This window comes from Salvelinus alpinus, chromosome 6 (assembly GCF_045679555.1).
Source record: "Salvelinus alpinus chromosome 6, SLU_Salpinus.1, whole genome shotgun sequence".
Taxonomy (NCBI): domain Eukaryota; kingdom Metazoa; phylum Chordata; class Actinopteri; order Salmoniformes; family Salmonidae; genus Salvelinus; species Salvelinus alpinus.
The window spans coordinates 59,319,603-59,341,915 of NC_092091.1; the positions used below are offsets into that span (position 1 = coordinate 59,319,603).

A 22,313-nucleotide genomic window follows, 5' to 3' on the forward strand; every position below is an offset into this window, starting at 1 on the left:
TTCAGTCATCGGGGGTTTTGTTGTGAAATGTTAGTCCAGGTCTTTGAAAGCTCCTCTGTTTGCTCAGCTGAAAGCTATAGGCCCCTCATGGCATATGGCCTGCTGTACAAATCCCGGCCTGTCATGTAGAAACAGACAGCAGGGTCTGATGTCAATACCAACCTTCTACCCTACCATATTCCCCCTACTGCTGTGCACCGACACCTACCCATGATTAAAATAGCACGGACTGAGTTTCTCTCTTTCTCCATATCTTTCCTTTCTCTTTCTTTGTTCTCTTTCAAGTGGTAACTATATACTGGAATATTTTGGTTTGCCTAAGCGTTTGTGTGTGATCCCCATACAGAATGCTAAATGCTCTTTGAACTACTTTTTGTTTTTATATGTATGGACAAAGACAATTTCCATATAAAAGCTGGGAGTGAAATGGTTTTCCATTCAAAGAAAATGGATGGTTTCTCTTAATACAAGAGCCCAAATAACTAATTACTCTCTCTTTCTTTCTCCCAGGGGTCATCAGAACCCAGGAACTCCTGGACCATGAGACCACCCCGCACTACTGGCTGACTGTGTACGCCACGGACGGTGGCGTGGTGCCCCTCTCGGCCTTCGTGGAGGTCTACGTGGAGGTCCAGGACGTCAACGACAACGCGCCGCAGACCTCGGAGCCCGTCTACTACCCGTCGGTGGCGGAAAACTCGCCCAAGGACGTGTCCATCATCCAGATCGAGGCGGTGGACCCGGATGCCCGGGCCAGCGACAAGCTCTCCTACAAGATCACCAGTGGCAACCCCCAGGGATTTTTCGCCATCAACTCCAAGATGGGTAAGACGAAGGCAAAGGCCGCCACTTTTCTGAATTGAACTTTATTGATTCCCAAGGTGGAATTGATTTCTCGCAGGCAAACATGTGTAGTGCTGCTATGCTTTAAATGAAGAGCATACACCGAATAGCAAAGGTAGACAGAAAACAACCAGGTAAGGTCACACGTGTCATTAGTGTTATCCATTTGTGGTACATTGAAATGTATTGTAAATGGCCTTGTCTTTTGCTTCCCATTGACTTTGTATTCCAATGGATGTGTTCTGTAATATGAAACACAAAGCATGTACAGCGCCTTGGATTTATCTTCCCACGTATGTGTGGCCAGCAATCAACTAACCATCGCCTAACAGATTGTAGTCAATAGGCTACACACCGACTGAGAGACAAGTGTATGTAACGGCATGTCCAATTTCATCACTTGAAAGAATACAACTCCTCTCACAAGGTTGTGAATAGCGCTTCTACATAAAAGGGTAAAGAATAAATGTAGAAAGAATAGATGTTCAATCGCCCTTTGAGACTATGAGGGTACATGGGGGCAGTTGTAGGTTATCTAGGTTATATCAATCTTTTTGTTCTTGTTCTATAAGAAGCCTTTGATATCTCCAGTATGGCCACATGATTTTAGCATGGTCGATAGGAGAGATGTCGACAGGGGCTTTTCCCACTACCCACAGAGCACAGTGTGTTCACATATGGTGTTCTGAAAATGGATGAACGTTGAATATTTCATTTTTTTGGGGGTGAAGCCCACTGGAGCAGACAGTGATTTTACTCCAGCACGAGCGGAAATAGTAGTAAAAGGACTAAAAGGTGCAAACTGAAGCTTTTGAAATGGAAGCCAACATTTTTGAACGTGGATGGTTTTTTTCAGTGGACTGTGTTATTTTTGGTGGGAATTGTTCACACTTTATATTCAGTTGGACAGATACCATGTTATTACATACGACTGTGATTTATTAGTATAATACCATAGATCTTGACTTTGTTCAGTTTCATTACAATTCAGTCTGGACTTCAAATGCCTTGTCTACAGTCCCCACGCCCAGCTGTGTAATTACAGTTGGGTTACCAAAGCAGTTAGACGCTACAAGGCATAACAGCGGCTCAATATGAAAAGTCTGCTAGCCTGAATGAAGTCAATCAGCAAAACGATATTTGTATGTCCCCTTTTAATAATTAACACAGAATGCTCATTACAAACAAGCCTGTTTACTTTGATTGCATTGTGCAACCTTGTATGTCTTTCAGTAACTGCTAATTAACAAACTCATTTCAATCCTACCTCGGAGTTTTGTATGCCAGTCTCTTGTTGCGAGTTCTCATTTAAACTGACATGAGGAATGGGCTGTAGAGCAATCGTCTCTCCCAATTTCCCCCATTGACTTGTGTGGTCCCATATTCCAAGGCGGTCCTCCCATCAACAAACTGTGGTTATTTTTGTTATAGCAGGGGCCAATGTGAGTGTTCTTGACCAAATAAGGGTTCGTCTTGTAGCATGCTCTCTCGAGCTTTCCTAATGATGGCAACTCTCCAATGAGAGATGGAAAAGAAAGGGGAGGGGGGAAAGAACTTTCTAAGGCACATTTAGCTGCATTTAGCCGCATTTAGCTCATTTAGGCATTAACTCAACGGGGCAATGGTTTGACAGGTTTGATAATGAAGGTGTGAGTTGTGTGGGAGGTGGAAGGTTTGTGTGAGTGTGTGTGTGTTTGTGTGTGGGTTGACTGTAAGATTCCACTTAGACAGATAAGCCATCCTGAACACAGTGGGTATAGTGTAACTCTCTTGCAATGGAGAAGGCATTCTTGAAGTGATTTACAGTATAGACGACTAGAGATGAGTTTGCCAGACTCATGCTGTCGAGATAATAGCCGTTGTTGGATTTTAGGAGTTGGCCTAGATTCGAGTTTCTCCTATCTGTAGTTAGTACCTGTTGAAGAAAGTATATAGGGCAAACCAGCCTAGAGACGAATGCACACCGGTGATTAATCACATAGGATCTGATCAGCCGAAGAGGTTTAATTTCACCCAACGTTTTAACAGAATTGTATGATATTCTATTATCCGGTGTTGCCTGTACCTGTTTGGGCTAGGGGGCAGCATTTTCACGTTTGGATGGAAAGCGTGCCCAGAGTAAACTGCCTGCTACTTAAGTCCCAGTTGCAAATATATGCATACTATTAGTAGATTTGGATAGAAAACTCAGAAGTTTCTAAAACTGTTTGAATGATGTCTGTGAGTATAACATAACTCATATGGCAGGCGATAACCTGAGAAAAATCCAACCAGGAAGTGGGAAATCTGAGGTTTGTAGTTTTTCAACTCTTGGCCTATCGAATACACAGTGTCTATGGGGTAATATTGCACTTCCTAAGGCTTCCACTAGATGTCAACAGTCTTTAGAACCTTGTTTGATGCTTCTACTGTGAAGTGGGGGCAAATGAGAGGGAATTGAGTAAGGTCTCTCCCAGAGTGCCATGAGCTGACCATACGCATTCACGTGAGAGTTAGCTTGAGTTCCATTGCATTTCTGAGGAATTCTCCGGGTGGAACATCATTGAAGATTTATGTTAAAAACATCCTAAAGATTGATTCTATACTTCGTTTGACATGTTTCTACGGACTGTAATGGAACTTTTTGACTTTGTCTGCTCCTAGTGATCGCGCGTCATGAATTTGGAATACTGGGCTAAACGCACAAACAAAAAGGAGGTATTTGGACATAAAGATGAACTTTATCGAACAAATCAAACATTTATTGTGGAACTGGGATTCCTGGGAGTGCATTTGATGAAGATCATCAAAGGTAAGTGAATATTTATAATGCTATTTCTGACTTCTGTTGACTCCAACATGGCGGATATCTGTTTGGCTTGATTTGTTGTCTGAGCGCCGTACTCAGATGATTGCATGGTTTGCTTTTTCCGTAAAGTTTTTTTGAAATCTGACACAGCGGTTGCATTAAGGAGAATGATATCTTTAATTCTGTGAATAACACTTGTATCTTTTATCAATGTTTATTATGAGTATTTCTGTAAATTGATGTGGCTCTGTGCAAATTCACGGGATGTTTTGGAGGCAAAGCCAAATGTAAACTGAGGTTTTTGGATATAAATATGAACTTGATCGAACAAAACATACATGTATTGTGTAACATGTTGTCCCGGGAGTGTCATCTGATGTATAATATCAAAGGTTAGTGATTCATTTTATCTCTATTTCTGCTTTTTGTCACTCCTCTCTGGTTGGAAAATCGCTGTATGCTTTCTGTGACTAGTTGCTGACCTAACATAATATGTTCTGCTTTCGCCGAAAAGCCTTTTTGAAATCAGACACCGTGGTTGGATTAACGAGAATTTGATCTTTAAAACGGTGTCTAATACTTGTATGTTTGAGAAATTTGAATTATGAGATTTCTGTTGATTGAATTTGGCGCCCTGCAATTTAATTGGCTGTCGGCGAGGGGTTCCGTTCCCAGACAGGTTAAGAGCGCCAATGGTGCCCTCTGATCAACGGGCAGATCCATATCTGACCCCAGGCCATTGATTTGGGCTAACCTCCAATGATTTTCATTTAACCTCTGAGATGGAAAGCACATCACCGCTCAACTGTTGAAAACACAAAGGTGCGTCTGAGAAAGTGAATTGACATCCGTCTGTCTATTTTAAGGGTGGCTGCTTTAGATCGGCCCCGTGGTCAATAATCGCTTTCACCATAGTGTATTGTAGTTGGGTGTTTTTGCCTCCCATCTGAACAGGCTGGATTGAACGTATCCGATATGCGTCACGGTCTTTCGACACGTTGTTTCTGGATGTTTCCTGAAAACAGCTCTATTGGGAGAGCAGATTTCAACTTGCCCTTTGAACCAAATGCTCCTACTTAGCCTACATATTACCAGTAGATATTTCCCCCCCTTCTGGATTACGGGGTAGTTATGAAACTCAAAGCTTTACAGGGCTACTGAGTCTACCTGTTTATGTTCCAACGCTTCTCCGCTTGCTTTGTAGGTCTTCTCAAATGGGTTTACACGAAGGACGGCGATGAGCGAAGGATGAAACCCATTCATGCATATCAAAGTGTGTTAAAACGTTTATCAGTGGTACACTAGGGCTCCTCGTGTCAGGTTCAACAAAGAGGTGGCTTGTACAAAGAGAAACTTCAGCTAAATCACTGCCTCCGTATATGTGTTTGTGTAATTTCTGGGGAGGGGAGGAGAGGAGAGAGAGAGAGTTGAGTGCATCTCAACTGTTGCTGAAAACATTCAAATGTAATATTCATAAGTGAACGGGACAGATTTGTTCAAAGATTAACTTAACTTAACTAAATCACTTATATGGATTTGTATCATTTATATGGAGAGAGAGAGATAAAGAGTGCATTTCAGCTGTTGCTGAAAACATCATCACATAATGTTAATAAGCAAAAGGGACACCTTAGCTTTTTATTTTCCACGTGACTTCCATTAAGACGGATGAAAATTGGCATCATACCAGGTCGACATTATCAACTCAATATGACATTCTCCCCGCATATTACAGGACAGCACGCTCTGTAATTATAAGCTCAAGAACGGCAACGGGAGCAAGGCCCTGTTTTGGCATATCTACAAAGCTCTAGAAAGGGGTGGGAAGAAAAAATAAAGGAAAAAAATAATGTGTTGTATGTGTGGGTTTTGGCAAACGTTGCGTACACATGTCTAGCTAGCTAGCTTATTAGCTTTGAAGCTAACATTTCTTCCCTTCAGCTTTCTGCCTGAAAGTCTGACAGCTTCAAATGCAGATAGATGAAGGCTTCTTCTCATGCCACTTTTGGCTCCCCCTTTTCCCTATTTTGGTGAGCATTGCAGACACGTGTAGCCTAGCTAGCTAGCTATCATTGAAGCTAGTATTTTCTTCCTGTAGCTTATTGCCTGACAGTCGGGGGGCTTCAAACGCAGATGAAGGCTTCATCTCCTGGCTGCTTTTGTGTCGCCTTGCCCTTTTCTCTGTGCAGTCCCCGTATCGGCTGGCTAAATCCCTGGATGAAAGGCTTACTTTATTTCTGCAGAGTAAACAAGTCCGGTTGTTTAGTTCCCTGTAACTCTGGGGGTTTCATTTAAGTGCAAGGCCACCTCTCTCGCAAGACACCATGGCAATCCCATTCGGAGAAAGCTGGCAATGGGAATTCATGGGTTTTGGGGTTGCGCTTGGTCTGGAATAATGTCTTTTTAATTTTTAAAGGAGTTCCTCCCTGCTGTTTGGAAGTTTGAACGTTTTCTTTTCCCCAGTCTTTCCAAGACACCAAGGAGAATTGTGTCACTTTGTGAGATTGACTCCTTGGCCATCAATGTATGTGTGCAGTCTGTGTGTGTAGCATTGTATGTGCCTCCTCACATAACAGTGGTCTGTTTCCAGAGCTGGTGTGAACGAGGCTCCCCCTCTTTCCGCCACCTGATCTAGTGCTAACCCACCCACTCGCTGTGTTGAAGCGGATCAGGTTTATAGTGATACACATACCACAGGATTCCCTCGCTCCTCTCATTCGTCCCTCTCTCCCTCTGTGGGTTCAGCGTCCTTTTCAAACACAGCCCCGGTCGGAAAACACGTTTCTGCTTTTCCCACCCTCGCTCGGCTTGACCCCCAGCGAGCCCTTGTAGGAGTAGAGTTGCTGAGTTTCCCACCTCCTGCTCTGTACAAGCCTCCACTCTCACGTACACTCTCCGCTTTTTAAATCGCTACAAAGCTTTGGCCTCTCGTTAAGAAGAGACATCGGGAGGTATTCTCGGGCGGTCGTCAGGGAGAGGTGGACGTGAACTGCCTTCCCGCGTAGAGGGAGAGTAGGAAAATGGATACTGTTAATGATACCTGGTGAAAGAGGGATTTAAAAGATGCAGGCAGCCTGCTGCGACGGATTGGACTGGGCTTTGAACAATGCCGGAATTGGAGTGTGTGCTCAAACAGCCGTGACTTCTCGTCGGAAATACACTTGCACTCCGGAAACAGGGAGGGAATGAGAGGGAGAGGTCGGCCAAAGATCACATGAGTATCACAGAAAGTCTAACTAGCTGGCAATCCTATGTAGTCCAAAGGTCATTACACCAATGTGTCATCATGTACTGATGATTGTGATCTGTACGAACAAAAGCACCAATAGTCGCTGGTTCAGTATTTCAGTGTTTTAACTACGATCCCTTTAGGACTCTCTTTTATGACGATAGGTTCAAGGTTCCCTATGAACAAACACTGTCCTTGCCCAAGATGAGAGACTATTGTATAGTCTGTTTTATGAAAGTTAGCTTTGGAGCGCAAACACACAACCTCCCCTTTCACAATGAGGCACTCAATGTTCTTCACTTGACAACAGTACAGCATAGCCCATTCACTTAGTTCTGCTTCCAGATTAGTCCTGACAATGGCATGTCCTGTGTGGGACAGAGTTGTGCATTCCACATTGTCCCCCCCTCCGCATTTGGTAGCAGCAGTTGACCCACGTATTGACATTAATGGGAAAGATAAACCCAGGTGAATTTTTCTTTTAGGCCCCCATTGAAAATGAGGGCTCAACGCTTCCTAGCGAGACCGGATCAGAGAACCAGTCATTGTAGAACCAGTCATCCTCTGACAGCTTTAAAATGCATTTCTAATACCAGCAGTTGTATGAAAAGCCGTTAGAACAGAAAAAGAATAGCCGGTGGGGTCCGGGCTTCAAATCATCCACTCCGTGAAATACTCGTATCAGCTTTCAGTGACACCTTCTCTGTTAGAAAAGGGGAGGGGAGAAAAAAACATCTGACAATGTGCACCGCATCTTTCAACGCGCCCAGGCCGATAGCGAGGGGAAGCCAGATAGGAAATGGATACTACCTCCAACAACTTCCTGACGTTTCCTGCTATTCGGGGGGGCGAACAATTGGCACAAGACACAAAAGGTTTTCAAAGGAGCAGGAAAGGAAAGGGATGGGGTATACTTTTTTCAGGGAAACTAATCCACAGCTTCTAGCTACCTGAACCTTTGTAGGCTATTGTTAATGTCTGTGTGTGTCTGTCTGTCTCTCTGTCTGAGAGTGTGAGGGATGCCTACAGCACCACAAGGCTTCGAGGTTCATTAAGTATAAGCTCTTAGCACACCTGTTCCTCCCGGCTCGCCCCCTCCTAAGCTGCTCCCAAGCACCTCCCTCACCTCTCTGGGAACAGCTGAATCTACATCCTCCGACGCTGCAGCCGGGAGGTACTGCAGACTGCGGCCTGCACACCGACCAGACTGTCTGTCCTCAGCGCATGACTGAGCACGGGAATGTACACACATCAGCAGGGGCCGATGTAAAAAAACAAAAAAAAACATGGACGTCATCTGCCGGGGTTGGTGTTTTCTCAATCTCACACAAGGTGTTTCCTGTCTCTCGCTGTCTATTTTGCTCTACCTTTCTCTCCCTTTTTCCCCTCCCTCCCTATAAATTGAAGGCGGACACATTACATTCAGGCATAATAGAAACAGTATAGCCAGTATGTAGACCCCAGCTGGTAATCAGCTCCACAGTATCCAATTACTCATCCCCGTCACCAAACCATACATCAATCACATGCTCAAACAGGCATCTGGAACACCCTATAGGCACACCGTAGCAAAACGTTTTGCAACGGGAGATGAAAGTTTGTGCCTCTCACTGGAGAAGTCCCTCGCTGTTTTAGCCAGTTTTCTCCTGTTTGGTATCCTGTGAATACGACCCCCGTCACATTGACCATGGGAATCAGAATCAGTAACACCCGAGTGGCTCTGATACGCTTTCAATGTACCACGACCACAGATGACATTGACCTTATAAAAATCCGTCCCCGAAATTGAGTTCCTCCAGTGTCGATGTTTATCTCTGTTTATGGTCGTAAGCAACTGCGCTTTCTTAAGCTTATCGGCAGTCCTGCATTCCCCGGCTTCCATCATATGTATATTAGTTTTGGAGAGGAAGTATTTTCCCAGACCCCCTGTATCCGTCCTAATCGAGGACCGCCTACAGATAGACAGTGAGCTCATAGTAGGGTTCCCTCTTTTTTACGTCCCAAATGGAACCCAATTCCCTACTTTTGACCAGGGCCCACTGTCAAAAGTAGTGCACTATGAGGGAATAGGGTGCCATTTGGGACGCATTGTTTGTTTATATCCCCTCGTATGAATCTCCATTAGATGAGCCCTATTAGCTACCTGGTTGGAGGGTAATGAGGTAGGGAGGATGGAGTCCTCTGAAACATCCCTTTGTGTGTGTGTGTGTGTGTGGGGGGGGGGGGGGGGGGGTCTGTGCAGTGCTTAGGAGAGCGAGGCAGGCATTTTAGTTTTGAAGTGGTTTAGCTGTCCCTCTCTCTCTCCTTCACTAAATGCTAGCCATTTTCACAAAGACCCCCTCTTAGCAGCAGGTGTGGGAGGATCACGGAAGGCTATTGTCTGAATCCACTCACACTGTGTCTGCCAGCATACGTGTGTGTGTGTGTGCCTGTCAGTACGTCCCTGTCCGAGTGTGTGGTGGTTTCTATCTTGTTGTGTGAATCTGTGTCCCTGTCTGAATCCCTGAATCCCTGTTTGTGCGTGTGAAGTGGGCTCTTATGGGAAATGCAGGGACCTTTTGTAAGCTGTGTGAAGTACGGGCATTCCTCCCCTAGCTAAATGATACGTCTGTGGAGGCCCATCAAATGGTACCCAGTCGACGGCTCTGTGGCATCTCACCTTTAAAGAAACAGCCAAACAACCCCTTCTCTACTGGAAATGTTTATCCTGCCCCATCTTAAACCCCCTTACACAAGTCAGCCATGCTTTGGGCTACTTCTTTTGGGATACTTTGCCCTGCGATACACACTTTGCAATAATGAGGGTTTCTTGGGCTGTGTTGGCTGTGCAGGGAACACATTGCTGTTTTGAACCTCCATTTTGGGTTCTGGTTGGGTCTCCCTGTAGACTAGCTTGGAGCTAGTTGGTAGATTCAACAATTAAACATGGTGATATGGAAAGTGTTGTCTTTGGCGCTCGAAGCAAGGAGAGGTTATATGTTTTCTCCTTATGAGAAAAACGAGTCGCCCTGGGTCGTTATATATATTTTTTACCCCGACCCAAAAACAGAAAAACAACAATCCCAACTTAGATCAAATAATGAAATCTCTGGGCTTATTCGATTTTTCGCTAGTTCGTCAACAATTACGGTAAATATCTCAAGGCGCTCATATAGCTCCTTCGTAACTGGGGAGGGTTTAGCCTCCAACTGCAGACACCCACAACATTCCCGCACGTCTACAGTTGACAGCTAAATATGTGTCACCCTGCTAGACTGCTAATCACTGCAGTAATACCTGGGTTGTGTCCGAGCCCGCCACTGTCCCGGACAGCTCCCCCGGCCTCCATTTTGGAGACGCGGTTGTGCTGAAGGACATGCTGTTGAATGCCTCTCCTCTGCAACTGTTGTTTTTCTCTAAACAGCATGGCTGTAATTACTGTCGGCCCCGGCTCAGCTCACTCCTGAGGAGGCTTGCGTGTGTGTGTGTGTTTTTTTTTTGTCACCTTGTACACTCTCGTCACCTTGTAGAGTCCATGCCCTGATGATTTGAGGCTGTTCTGAGGGGGGTGCAGCTCAATATTAGGAAGGTGTTCTTAAAGTTTTGTACACTGTGTATAGTACCTATATGCGTCTGTGTATTTCTAATCCAGAAGCAGAATTGATCGTCAAAGGCTGGAGGCCTGGAGCTGTGGCTCAGGTAAAGATAGGGAGGTACGCTACGCCTACTACTTCATAGTTGTTGACGCGTGTAACCCCACATCAAAGGACTGCTTCCCGAGAGCTAGGAGACAGCTAAGATCCATTTTTTTTAAAGATGGCTCCAACCATCCGGATCAATTTAGAGCAACCTTTAAGAGTTCTACCTCGGTTAAATTTAGCTTCTCGCTAGGATGGAGGTGCGGAGGAGTCAACCCCCGCCCCTTTAATTAAAGCTGTGGAGGATTTTCAACATGGCACACTTGGCAGCTTGACAAAGGGGAATGTGTGTGTGTGTGTGTGAGTGAGCGCAATCCCCTCTCTTTGTCAGTCTTTTGGAAGTGTAGGCAATATTAGTGTGTGTGTATGAATGTGTGTGTGCGCGTGTGTGTGTGAGCTCTTTCATTCTTTGGGAAATGGGGGTAATACGATCACTTTGTTTACGTCCATTGAGATGCCTTGCAAATTGGCCGGTTTTCAGCCCCACCGATATGCCTTACCTTCTTTTACAAAAGTTATGTCACAGTCAGCTGCTGGTCTCAACCCATGACACTACCCATCACCAAACTATCCAGCATTGTTACAAGCTTAACAGTACAGTGTAGCACATTGACTTAGTTGTTGAGTTTGTTCTGACGGTGGCATGTTGTCAAGAGTCCTTCCTTAAATCGCTCACAATTTCCTCAGACAAGTTTTTCCAACTTGTAATGCTTTCATTAGCTTTGTTCAATGCTTTTATTTTTTATTTTAACAAAAATAGCTTAGCACACAAGGGAAACACTGTCTTTCTCTAATGCTGATAACTCTTTGTTTTATTTATTTTCAATTCCAAACTTTTTAGGGTATAGTATGAACGAAGCCCTGGGGAGCTCCGGCTCAGTTGAGTCCTTCATTTGCTGTGCAAGAGCTATTTCGAGAGGTGCTGTAAGTTATGGGCTTGCTATTCCGGTTTGCACCATATGTGCCATTGATGGGCTCGGGTTTCGGAAATCCTTTTTTTTTTTTTTTGCTATGATAATCTGTCGCCGCGTGGTCCACCAGCCGGCTCTGGTGCGGTCTGCTCTGGCACGTCTACTCTGCACTCATGTTTACTGCGAGGTTACAATTACGCCGGGAGTGAGAATACACTGCTTATTATTTGGGGAGAAGAGACTGCTGCTCGTATAATGTAGCCAGACTTTTTGTTGATTTTTTTCAACCCTTCTCTCTTTCTCTTCTCCCGGCCCTTTGGTTGAATCGGATTTAAATCAGATCTAAAAGAAACCATGGGATCTCATTCGAAATCCCTGCACTCTAACAGATGACTCAATACGCTAGAGCTCGGGCTTGGGGCTGCAATTGACGGTGTCTGCCTCTGACTGCCTGCTTCTGTATTTGTTCAGCTTGCGGTATAAGCCTCAGTTAGAGTTTAGAGGCCACTGCTGTTTCAGAGCCTGTTTAGCGGACCGCTGCGATATTTCACGTCTGGAGGATGGGGTGGCCTGACAGTGGACTGTCTGGGGCGTGGATGTGACTGGGGGTTTGGAGACCTTTCTATGGGGTCAGTATCTCAGCCCCCATCCTCCTCTCGCAGGTCATTTAGAAGGATTGGATGACATAACCAAACACTGCAAATCAGCAATTCACCCTGGCCCTTTCCTGCTTTAGTGTTAGTTTGGCTATTTTGAGTCTTTAGGAAGCACATCATGCATCTTGTAATGAAGTTCGTCTGCCATTTCAAATATGCCTTTTTCTCAATATGGTTTTGTGGTTTCATTTCAAGGAAATGGATATCACGTTGTCCTGTAGTAAGACAAGATAGCATTGATGCAACATTGATGCCACATTGATACATTGATCATGGCCATAGTACTAACAAACCTCTTTTCCCTCGACAGGTCTCGTCACAACTACCTCGAGGAAGCTGGACCGAGAACAGCAGGACGAGCACATTCTTGAGGTAAGCACCTTGTTTTGTTTGGTCTACCGCTATCAGAAAGGGGGAAAGAAAAAAACGGTCTACTTTCTTGTCCGCCTGTCTGTGAGCCCTCGTGTTTGTTTGGAGAAGCATCAACAGCATTGCTAATCATCAGAAAGGCCCTCAAGGATGACCTCTTCAGCCAAAACAGACAAAAGTAAGCATTTTAGTTGCCTCTCTAAACTTTAGCCTTGGCTGGCTTTAACCTCCAACCGACGTACTTTGGCCGGGTGCCAAGCGTTGCCAACCAAAACAAGCGGAAGCACAGAGACGCAGCACATAGTTCCACACTAACCGGCAGAAGGGGGTTTGGGCTTTGGATCATGATTCCGCCGGTTGAGATTTCCAGGGGGGAAAATCAGGGTGACTGTGCCTTTGTTCTTCGCCAGTGTACCATCTCGGGATCGAGGGAGGCAAGCCAGGACAGGAAGCGAGCCTTCAAAGCCGGGTTGATGTTTAAACTTGTGGATACTCACTTTCTCGGTCTCTCTTTCTGTCTCTCCCTCCCCCTCTTCATTCCGTTCCCTCTGCCCAACCTAACCAAACCTTTAACACCAGCACATTTCATGCCAAGATCGAGTAACCAGATTGGGCGCTGCTTAATTACCGTTATAGGAGTTAATGCAATTCAAGGTTCATTGGATGCCAATTAATGCCAATGTGTGCCCGCATGCCAGCCACTCCCTGTTTTTTCATACTCAATTTACACAGTGGGACACACACATTTTATTCTGGGACTGGAGAGTAAAGATAGTGGGGCAGAGGGGAGGGATCTGTTCTCCAGAGGAAGACATTTTGCTGCCTCTCTTTTTCCCCCTCCCCCTCTCTCATCCACCCTTATGATAAATTAAATGGCCTACTCCTAGATTTGAGTGCCGAGTTGCACAGGCCTCAAGTGAGAGGAAAACTAAATTGAAGCTTGAAACGAAAGCCCTTTAATTTGTTAACCTTTCTAGGACACACGTTCCGCTAGCGGAACCCCTCGACAACATTCCGCTGAAAAGGCAGCGCGGGAAATTGAAAAATATATTTTTTAAATATGTAACTTTCACACATTAAGTCCAATACAGCAAATGAAAGATAAACATCTTGTTAATCTACCCATCGTGTCCGATTTAAAAAATGCTTTACAGCGAAAACACAACATATGATTATGTTAGATCACCGCCAAGTCCAAAAAACACACAGCCATTATCCCAGCCAAAGATAGGAGTCACAAAAAGCAGAAAGAGATAAAATTAAATCACTAACCTTTGATGATCTTCATCAGATGACACTCATAGGACATCATGTTACACAATACATGTATGTTTTGTTCGATAATGTGCATATTTATATCCAAAAATCTCAGTTTACATTGGCGCGTTACGTTCAGTAATGTTTTGCTTCCAAAACATCCGATGATTTTGCAGAGAGCCACATCAATTTACAGAAATACTCATTATAAATGTTGATGAAAATACATGTGTTTTGCATGGAACTTTAGATAAACTTCTCCTTAATGCAACCGCTGTGTCAGATTTCAAAAAAGCTTTACCGAAAAAGCACACCATGCAATAATCTGGGTACAGCGCTCAGAGCCCAAACAAGCCAAAGAGACATCCGCCATGTTGTGGAGTCAACAAAGTCAGAAATAGCATTATAAATATTCACTTACCTTTGATGATCTTCATCAGAATGCACTCTTAGGAATCCCAGTTCCACAATAAATGTTTGATTTGTTCGATAAAGTCCATCATTTATGTCCAAACACCTCCTTTTGTTCTCGCGTTTTGTACACAATCCAAACGGACGACGCGCTGGCAGGTCCAGGCGAAAGTTCAGACGAAAAGTCATATTACAGTTCGTAGAAACATGTCAAACTAAGTATAGAATCAATCTTTAGGATGTTATCATAAATCTTCAATAATGTTCCAACCGGAGAATTCCTTTGTCTTCAGAAATGCAATGGAACGCAAGCTACCTCTCATGTGAATGCGCGTGACCAGCTCATTGCACTCTGCCAGACCTCTGACTCAATCCCCTCTCATTCCCACCTCCTTTATAGTAGAAGCATCAAACAAGGATCTAAAGACTGTTGACATCTAGTGGAAGCCGTAGGAAGTGCAATATGACCCCATTTCCACTGTATCTTGGCTAGGCAAAGAGTTGAAACACTACAAACCTCAGATTTCCCACTTCCTGGTTGGATTTTTTCTCAGGTTTTTGCCTGCCATATGAGTTCTGTTATACTCACAGACATCATTCAAACAGTTTTAGAAACTTCAGAGTGTTTTCCAACCAAATCTACTAATTATATGCATATTCTAGCTTTTAGGACAGAGTAGCAGGCAGTTAACTCTGGGCACCTTTTTATCCAAGCTACTCAATACTGCCCCCCTGTCCCAAAGAAGTTTTAAGGACAACAAAGTCAAGGTTTTGAAGTGGCCATCACAAAGACCTGACCTCAGTCCCATAGAAAAGTTGTGGGCAGAACTGAAAAAGCGTGTATGAGCAAGGAGGCTTACAAACCTGAGTCAGTTACACCAGCTTTGTCAGGAGGAATGAGCCAAAATTCACCCAACTTATTGTGGGAAGCTTGTGGAAGGCTACCTGAAACATTTGACCCAAATTAAACAATTTAAAGGCAATGCTACCAAATACTAATTGAGTGTATATAATCTGCTGACCCACTGGGAATGTGATGAAAGAAATTGAAGCTGAAATAAAACATTCTCTCTGCTATTATTCTGACAATTCACATTCTTAAAATAAAGTGGTGATCCTAACTGACCTAAGACAGGGAATATTTACTAGGATTAAACGTCAGGAATTGTGAAAACAGAGTTTAAATTTATTTGGCTAAGGTGTATGTAAACTTCCGACTTCAACTGTATGTATATGTATGTGTCTGTATGTATTTGTGTTGTAGTTTTAATGAATGGTTATATAATAACTTTACAGTTAGCTTTCATTTGATCTACTGCTCCACTTCAGCTTGTCCGGAACGGGAGCGAGATAGAAAAAAAAAGAAGCATTTTGACGCAAGTACCTTTTGACCTAAATACTTTAGATGTGGGTAAATGGTAACAGAGCTAAGGTGACGCCTTTCGTCTCAAATGGCACCCTATTCCCTATGTAGTGCACTTCTTTTGACTAAGACCCATAGGGTGCCTTTTGGGACGAAGACCTTTGCTCCTAGCCTGGCCTCCTAGCAGAGTCTGGCTGGTAACCATAGCGACTTCAGAACATGTGGAGCTAGTGAAGTGGGGGGTGGTCGGGGCTGGCTGACTTTGCAGGCCTTGTTTGCACCAGATGCCGGGAGAGGAGTTGGAGTGGAGTGGCTGGGTGGGGAGGGTTATGATGGGGTGAGGGTTGGTAGGTGGTGGTGTGTGTGTGTGTGTGTGTGTGTGTGTGTGTGTGTGTGTGTGTGTGTGTGTGTGTGTGTGTGTGTGTGTGTGTGTGTGAGCGCCACTGGCAGTGGGAGTGGGGGAGGTCTCTGAATGAGAAAACGGCAGGCTCATCTTGGTGAGTGTGTGTCGGCTTCAGCGGCAGGGTGACAAGCCTGAGAACAGGGAGGGAGGGAGGGAGGGAGAGAGAGAGAGAGGAAACAACAATGGAGATATGTTAGGATATGCTCGCCCAGCCCTGAAAGATAGGCAAGTTGAATGTTCTGGTCATAGGCCTATCTATACACCAACTTCACAAGTTTCTATAGTCTCAGCCACTTTCATGATTAATGCCTGTGTGTCTAAGTACTAACATTTCACTAAATCCGACTTGAGAGTTGGCCCCCATTTGACCAGGGGTTTGTCGCAGACGTGCAACAATGCGCTCCAAGTGTAAACATTTAATTACGAAAAGCCCGAGAACCATTGTGACACTGTCTTGACGTTGTTGTGACTGTCTGTCTGACAGACACAGAGACTGTCCTCTGGTAAAGACTTTGTTTTGAAAGAGTAGGATGTGCTGATGAGCAACTGTCTAGCAGGGCTTGGGAAGCGCGCACGCATGTACACTCACATACACCATCTCTCTCTCTCTCACACACACACACACACACACTCTCTCAGAGAGAGCTCTGACAAGGTAAAAATCTGTTGTTCTGCCTCTGAGAAAGGCAGTTAACCCTCCGTGCCCCGTACGTTATTACAGAGTTCAGTTTGTCTTTGTAATTGATGCTCCCGTCTTGTCTCTCCAGTCGCTCGGCATAATTACCATTCAGTGTGCGTCCCAAATGGCACCCTATTCCCTATTTAATGCACTGCTTTTGACCGGAGTCCCAAATGGCCTCCCTATTCCTTATTTAATGCAGTACTTTTGACCAGAGGCCTGTGGGCAACTGGTCGAAAGAAGTGCACTATATCGGGAATAGGATACCATTTGAGATGCACCCACATACAGCAGAGTTCACCTGTTAACGTTAGCCGGGTCCTCGTCTTCAGCTTTTTTCAATCCACTGCTTTGATTTCACAAAGGGAACTGGGAACTGTGGACAAAGAGTGTGTACACAATGGCACTCTATTCCCTGTATAGTGCACTACTTTTGAACAGGACACCTATGGCTCTGGTCAAAAGTAGTGCACTACGTAGATGTAGGGTACCATTTAGGACGCATGTAAAATATAATCAGAAACGGGGCCAAATGAACTCATCTGCTCGTAATGGCAATGTTCATTACAGAATATGAGAATACGGGCCAACGCACTGGCAACACTGCTCCCGAGAGGAGCATGCCGCCTCGAACTCGAATGGTCCTCGTCGTACTATTTCATTAATTTTGTTCGGGCAAATAGCTCGGACTGCCTCGGACCGACTAGGCGCGGGGAAACAAAAACACATTATGCCGCTAATCGTCGCTGCTAGTGCCAAATAGAGTGTGACCACCAACCCCCAAAGTGATTTTGCTGTAGCGCTGAGCAGATGGTTTTAAATGACTATTGTTCAGCTCTCTATTTTATTTCTGACGCTTTGAGATAGATAGACGAACCCCAGTTCAGTTTCCCAGTTACTCATAACATTTAAGTGTTGTGTTTTGTTTGGATCAGCTAAGCTTATGGCTGGCTGAGTACTTTAAGCTGTCTCGGCTGTGCATTTCATTTGAAAGATTAGACATCATTCAGATATTAAGCCATGCCAAATTAACAAAGTGTTAAAACAGCTGAGTGTTCAAACTACCAAGTGTTCAAACTAACTTATGTCCCTCCGGCAAACTGTAGGCTGTAGGGTTTAATTATTATTTTGGAACTATTTTTAAACAATTGTTTCTCCCCTGGCTTTCCAACGTGGTGAACACGTCATGCCACTGGTGTGTTTTTTTGTTGTTGCCTGGTCTCAGAACAGTTTGTGCCACATGACAATTACCATAGGAATTGGCAAGACTTCACAAACTGATTTGGGACCAGGCTGGAGTTTGATACCTAATAGTTCTATCACTGTGAGGAAGAAAACATCCACATAGATAAAAAGCAGTTTTTCCTCCTTGTGCCTGGTTGGATGGTGATACATGTATCAAGTAAACCCATTTAACGGAATATGCAGTTTTTGGAGCACTAAGGAGACATTGCTCACCAAAGAGACGGGGCCTGCTACATCTCCAAAATAACGACGAGTCTCATTCTTCTGCGGCAGAAAAGCAAAGCGAGTGTGGTCTGTGGACCGTCTTGTTGCGCTTGTCTCAGAGAAAAAGGCAAAACTGTGACTTGCCTCTCGCATTCATTCGAATCCATTCACTGTAAAAACGAACGACTGAAAGGGAAAGAAAGAAGGCAAGGGAACAATTCAATTTCAATAAGCGAGCGAGCGAGTGAATAACAGCCTGTTCCCTTCGCATATTGGTTCCCGGAAGCACAGCGTGGGTCTTTGAATAAGATGACTCGCTAATCTCGGAAGGAATTGCTTCAATTTTGGCAGCCAATTTACTTACTGAGAAGCATTTGTGTGTACAGCAATGAAATGAAGAGGTGGGGGGGGGGGGGGTGGGAGAAAGCGAGTTTACTTTTTACCTCCGCTCTCTTTGATTAATTCAAGGCCTTTGAATAAGGAACGTCCTCAATCAAACGGCGGAGCTCTGGTCATTAGATATTCAAGAGATGCAGAGCCTACTGCTTACACATATGTGCACCATTATTGCCTGGTCCCCCCTTTCCTCTGCGGTATATGCATTGTTTCGCTTAACTGGTTTCAAACATGGCTTTAATTGGAAATGTTTACGTGACAACTCTTCCCAACGTTACATGGGTAAATGGAACACAACGTCCGTTCAAAATGTGAAATGTGATGACGTTCTACCGTTGACTGTTGGCCTTGACACTTAATTCCCAGAAATCCTTTGAAGCTTTACATTTCCCTCTTTTCCCTCTAATTCCATATTTTCCCCTATTTTTCAATCGGATTAAAGTCACAGTCAACATAATTCCCATTCTCCCATTCTAATTCCATGTTTTTCCCCAACTTTTCCCTAATAGATCACCGTCACGGACCACGGGGTTCCCGCCAAATCCACCACGGTCCGCGTCATCGTCAAAGTCCTGGACGAGAACGACAACCGGCCGCAGTTCCTGGAGAAGATCTACAAGATCAAGCTTCCGGAACGGGAGAAACCAGAAAAGGACCGGGCTCTGAAGCGGGATCCCGTGTACCGGGTGATCGCCTCGGACCGTGACGAGGGGGCCAACTCTGAGATCTCGTATTCCATCGAGGAGGGAGATGAGCACGGGAAGTTCTTCATCGAGCCAAAGACGGGTCTGGTGTCGTCCAAGAAGTTCTCCTCTGCCGGGGAGTATGACATCCTCACCGTGAGTAGCCTAGCGCATTTGGATTCGTAGTTTGTATACTCCGGATTTTTCATGAGGAAATTCCTCCGCATCTTATACTGAACAAAAATATAAACGCTACGTGCAACAATTTCAATGATTTCACTGAGTTAACAGTTCATATAAGGAAATCAGTCAATTTAAATGCATTCATTAGGTCCTAATCTATGGATTTCACATTACTGGGCAGGGGCGCATCCATGGGAGGGCATAGGCCCACCGACTTGGGAGCCAGGCCAACCCACTGGGGAGTCAGGCCCAGCCAATCAGAATGAGTTTTCCCCCACAAAAGGGCTTTATTACAGACAGTTTCAACAGATGTCCGGGTGGCTGGTCTCAGATGATCTCGCAGGTGATGAAGCCGGATGTGGAGGTCCTGAGCTGACGTGGTTACACGTGGTCTGCGGTTGTGAGGCCCGTTGGACGTACTGCTAAATTCTCTAAAACGACGTTGGAGGCGGCTTATGGTAGAGAATTGAACATTAACTTCTCTGGCAAAAGCTCTGCAGTCAGCATGCAAATTGCTAGCTCCCTCAAAATGTAGACATCTATCTGTGGCGTTGTGTTGTGTGACAAAACTGCACATTTAAGAGTGGCCTTTTATTGTACCCAGCGCAATGTGCATCTGTGTAATGATCATGCTGTTTAGTCAGCTCCTTGATATGCCACACCTGTCAGGTGGATGGACTATCTTGGCAAAATAAAAATGCTTACTAACAGGGATGTAAACAAATGTGTGCACAATATTTGAGAGAAATAAGCTTTTTGGGATCTTTTATTTCAGCTCATGAAACATGGGACCAACACTTTACATGTTGCATTTATATTTTTGTTCTGTAAAGTTGGGGAGAAGTCACTTAGGCTTAGGATTTTATTTTGCTTTTAGGGGAATGTCAACGTACATGCTGAGTTATATGACATCTTAAACTAGAGCCAGTGTTTTAGAGAATTACTGAACAAATCATACTTTTACATTTCCAATGTACATGCCAAATTGCATTTGTTGATAACCTTTTGATGCTTAGGATAGTCACAGTATTTTTACGTCGTAGTACTTTTGGGCCAATGTTGCCTGTGATAGATTTATCTCACTTGACAGAATTAGACACATGACACAATAAGCTCCACCAACACCTGTTTAACGGGGAACGCCATGGTAACAGGTGTTCTGCTCTGTTGTTGTTTTTCCCCATGTGGGCTGGCTGACCGTTCTTTGACCCCTTTGCCTATTTGTCTCTGTCTCTCACTCTATTTCTTGCTCTCTCTCTCTCGCCCCCTCCCCCCCTCTCCCTGTGTTTTAATTAAAGTATTTAAATTCATGCTTTTAAGTGCTATCCCCCGGGAGTCCAATGCATCTTGTTGTATAATTGTGTTACCCAAATCAATTCAAATCAATTCATTCCCTCTATCAGATCAAAGCGGTGGACAACGGACGCCCCCAGAAGTTGTCCACCTGCCGGCTGCACATCGAGTGGATCCCCAAGCCGAAGGTGGCGGCTGGCTCGCGCCCCCTGGCCTTCGAGGAGCCCCCCTTCTTCTTCTCGGTGATGGAGAGCGACCCCGTGGCGCACATGGTGGGGGTCATCACCACGGAGACGTCGGACACGCCCGTCTGGTTCGAAATCACAGGTGAAGCCTTGACGAGTGGACGCAGGGGTTTTGTTTTAGGTTGTGTGCGGGCGGGTCTGTGCATACGCGCCAGGGTGTGTTTAAGTTGAGTGCATTCTAGAAGGAGATTCATCTAGTTTTATAGTCAAGGGAAGACATCCCCGGCATAGATTCTTGTAGCATTCTTCTTAGCACTAACCCTAGCAAGTGGATGTGAGTGTGTAGCCTACAAACCCCAAAACTTACAAACCTATATACATGTTTTTTTCTCCTTTCTCACTGTAATAATTGAATCTCTTATGGGGACTTCTTTGCACGATGACTGTTAACATCTCTGCTGCATAAACTCTTCCTGACATTTCCTGAAAGTACTTCTCCCCCTCCCGTCTTCTAACCAACGTTTGACTGACACCTTCTCTCTCTTTTTTCTGTGTTCTCTGCTTCTCTGCTGCTCTTCTTTTCTCCTTTGGGAATGTCTCTCTCTCTCTCTCGCTTACTGGATTTGGTTTGTCCAGAAGGAGACATAGAGGAAGTGTTTTACATCGTTCAGATGGCTTGCGACCTCAACTGTACAGCGGAAGGTAGATCTGCCGTAATGGGATCTCTCTACTGTCATTGGCTGTATTAAGTGACCTCTCTAATACCATTGGTTGTATTAAGAGGTCGTTGACTGTGATGTCTGTCACGCAGACCCGGGTTCAAATACTATTTGAAATCATTTAAACTACTTTAGCTGTGCTTGTCTGAGCTTGCCTGGCTTAATAGACCAATGGGGTAGTCCCAGCAGTGTAAACCCCGCCCATCTGACACTCCATGCAGGCTAGAGCAAACGCTCAAAGTATTTGAACGATTCCGAATAGTGTTTGAACCCAGTTGTGCTGTCACGTGCCCGTGGTTGAGCTTGTGCATCGTTTCCGTCGTTCTTGTGATCGCGTGACAACAGATTTACATAAACACATATATCGCACATGAACATATGGCTCCATTTTGTGTACGTACCGTATGTATTTCATTCGTGGTGTCTTGTGGAATCTATTGACACTTGCAGCTAACTGTATGTGTTTGATGTATACACATCGTACCACTTGCACATATGGTTCCATAAGGAGACTGGAAAGTTAACATAACCACAGGGAAATGTATTCACATTGTTGATGCATAGTGCAGTACACATGTGCTTCTGTATGTATCAACAATAGGGATTGTGTTGCTTATTATATTGATATAAGCAACAGTACGGATAATATACATATTATTATGCATGGATTACATACAATGGATGTATAAGGGCCTCTAGAATAACACCACAGCCAAACAGAACCGTATGCCACTGTTAGCTTACCTAGCTCCAGTGCTGCACCATCGTTTAAACAGGTGATGATAGCCCCACTCATTTCCTGTCCATTTTAATTGTGCG

General features: G+C 44.6%; 1 protein-coding gene across 10 annotated transcripts in view; it reads left to right on the forward strand.

Annotated features, from left to right (window-relative positions):
* LOC139579014 (protocadherin Fat 1-like) overlaps positions 1-22,313 on the forward strand; it is a 91,368-nt gene that overhangs the window by 22,317 nt on the left and 46,738 nt on the right. For 8 of the 10 annotated variants that reach the window (XR_011675662.1, XM_071407212.1, XM_071407211.1 and 5 more), the window contains exons 3-7: positions 511-825; positions 12,415-12,476; positions 18,941-19,270; positions 20,701-20,917; positions 21,412-21,477. Coding sequence is in view for 9 of the 10 variants with exons in the window: in XM_071407212.1 (XP_071263313.1) it covers positions 511-825; positions 12,415-12,476; positions 18,941-19,270; positions 20,701-20,917; positions 21,412-21,477 (990 nt within the window). In the remaining variant the exon portion in view is untranslated. The remainder of the gene's footprint in view (positions 1-510; positions 826-12,414; positions 12,477-18,940; positions 19,271-20,700; positions 20,918-21,411; positions 21,478-22,313) is intronic. The other 2 variants (XM_071407214.1, XM_071407216.1) reach the window with 1 other exon arrangement.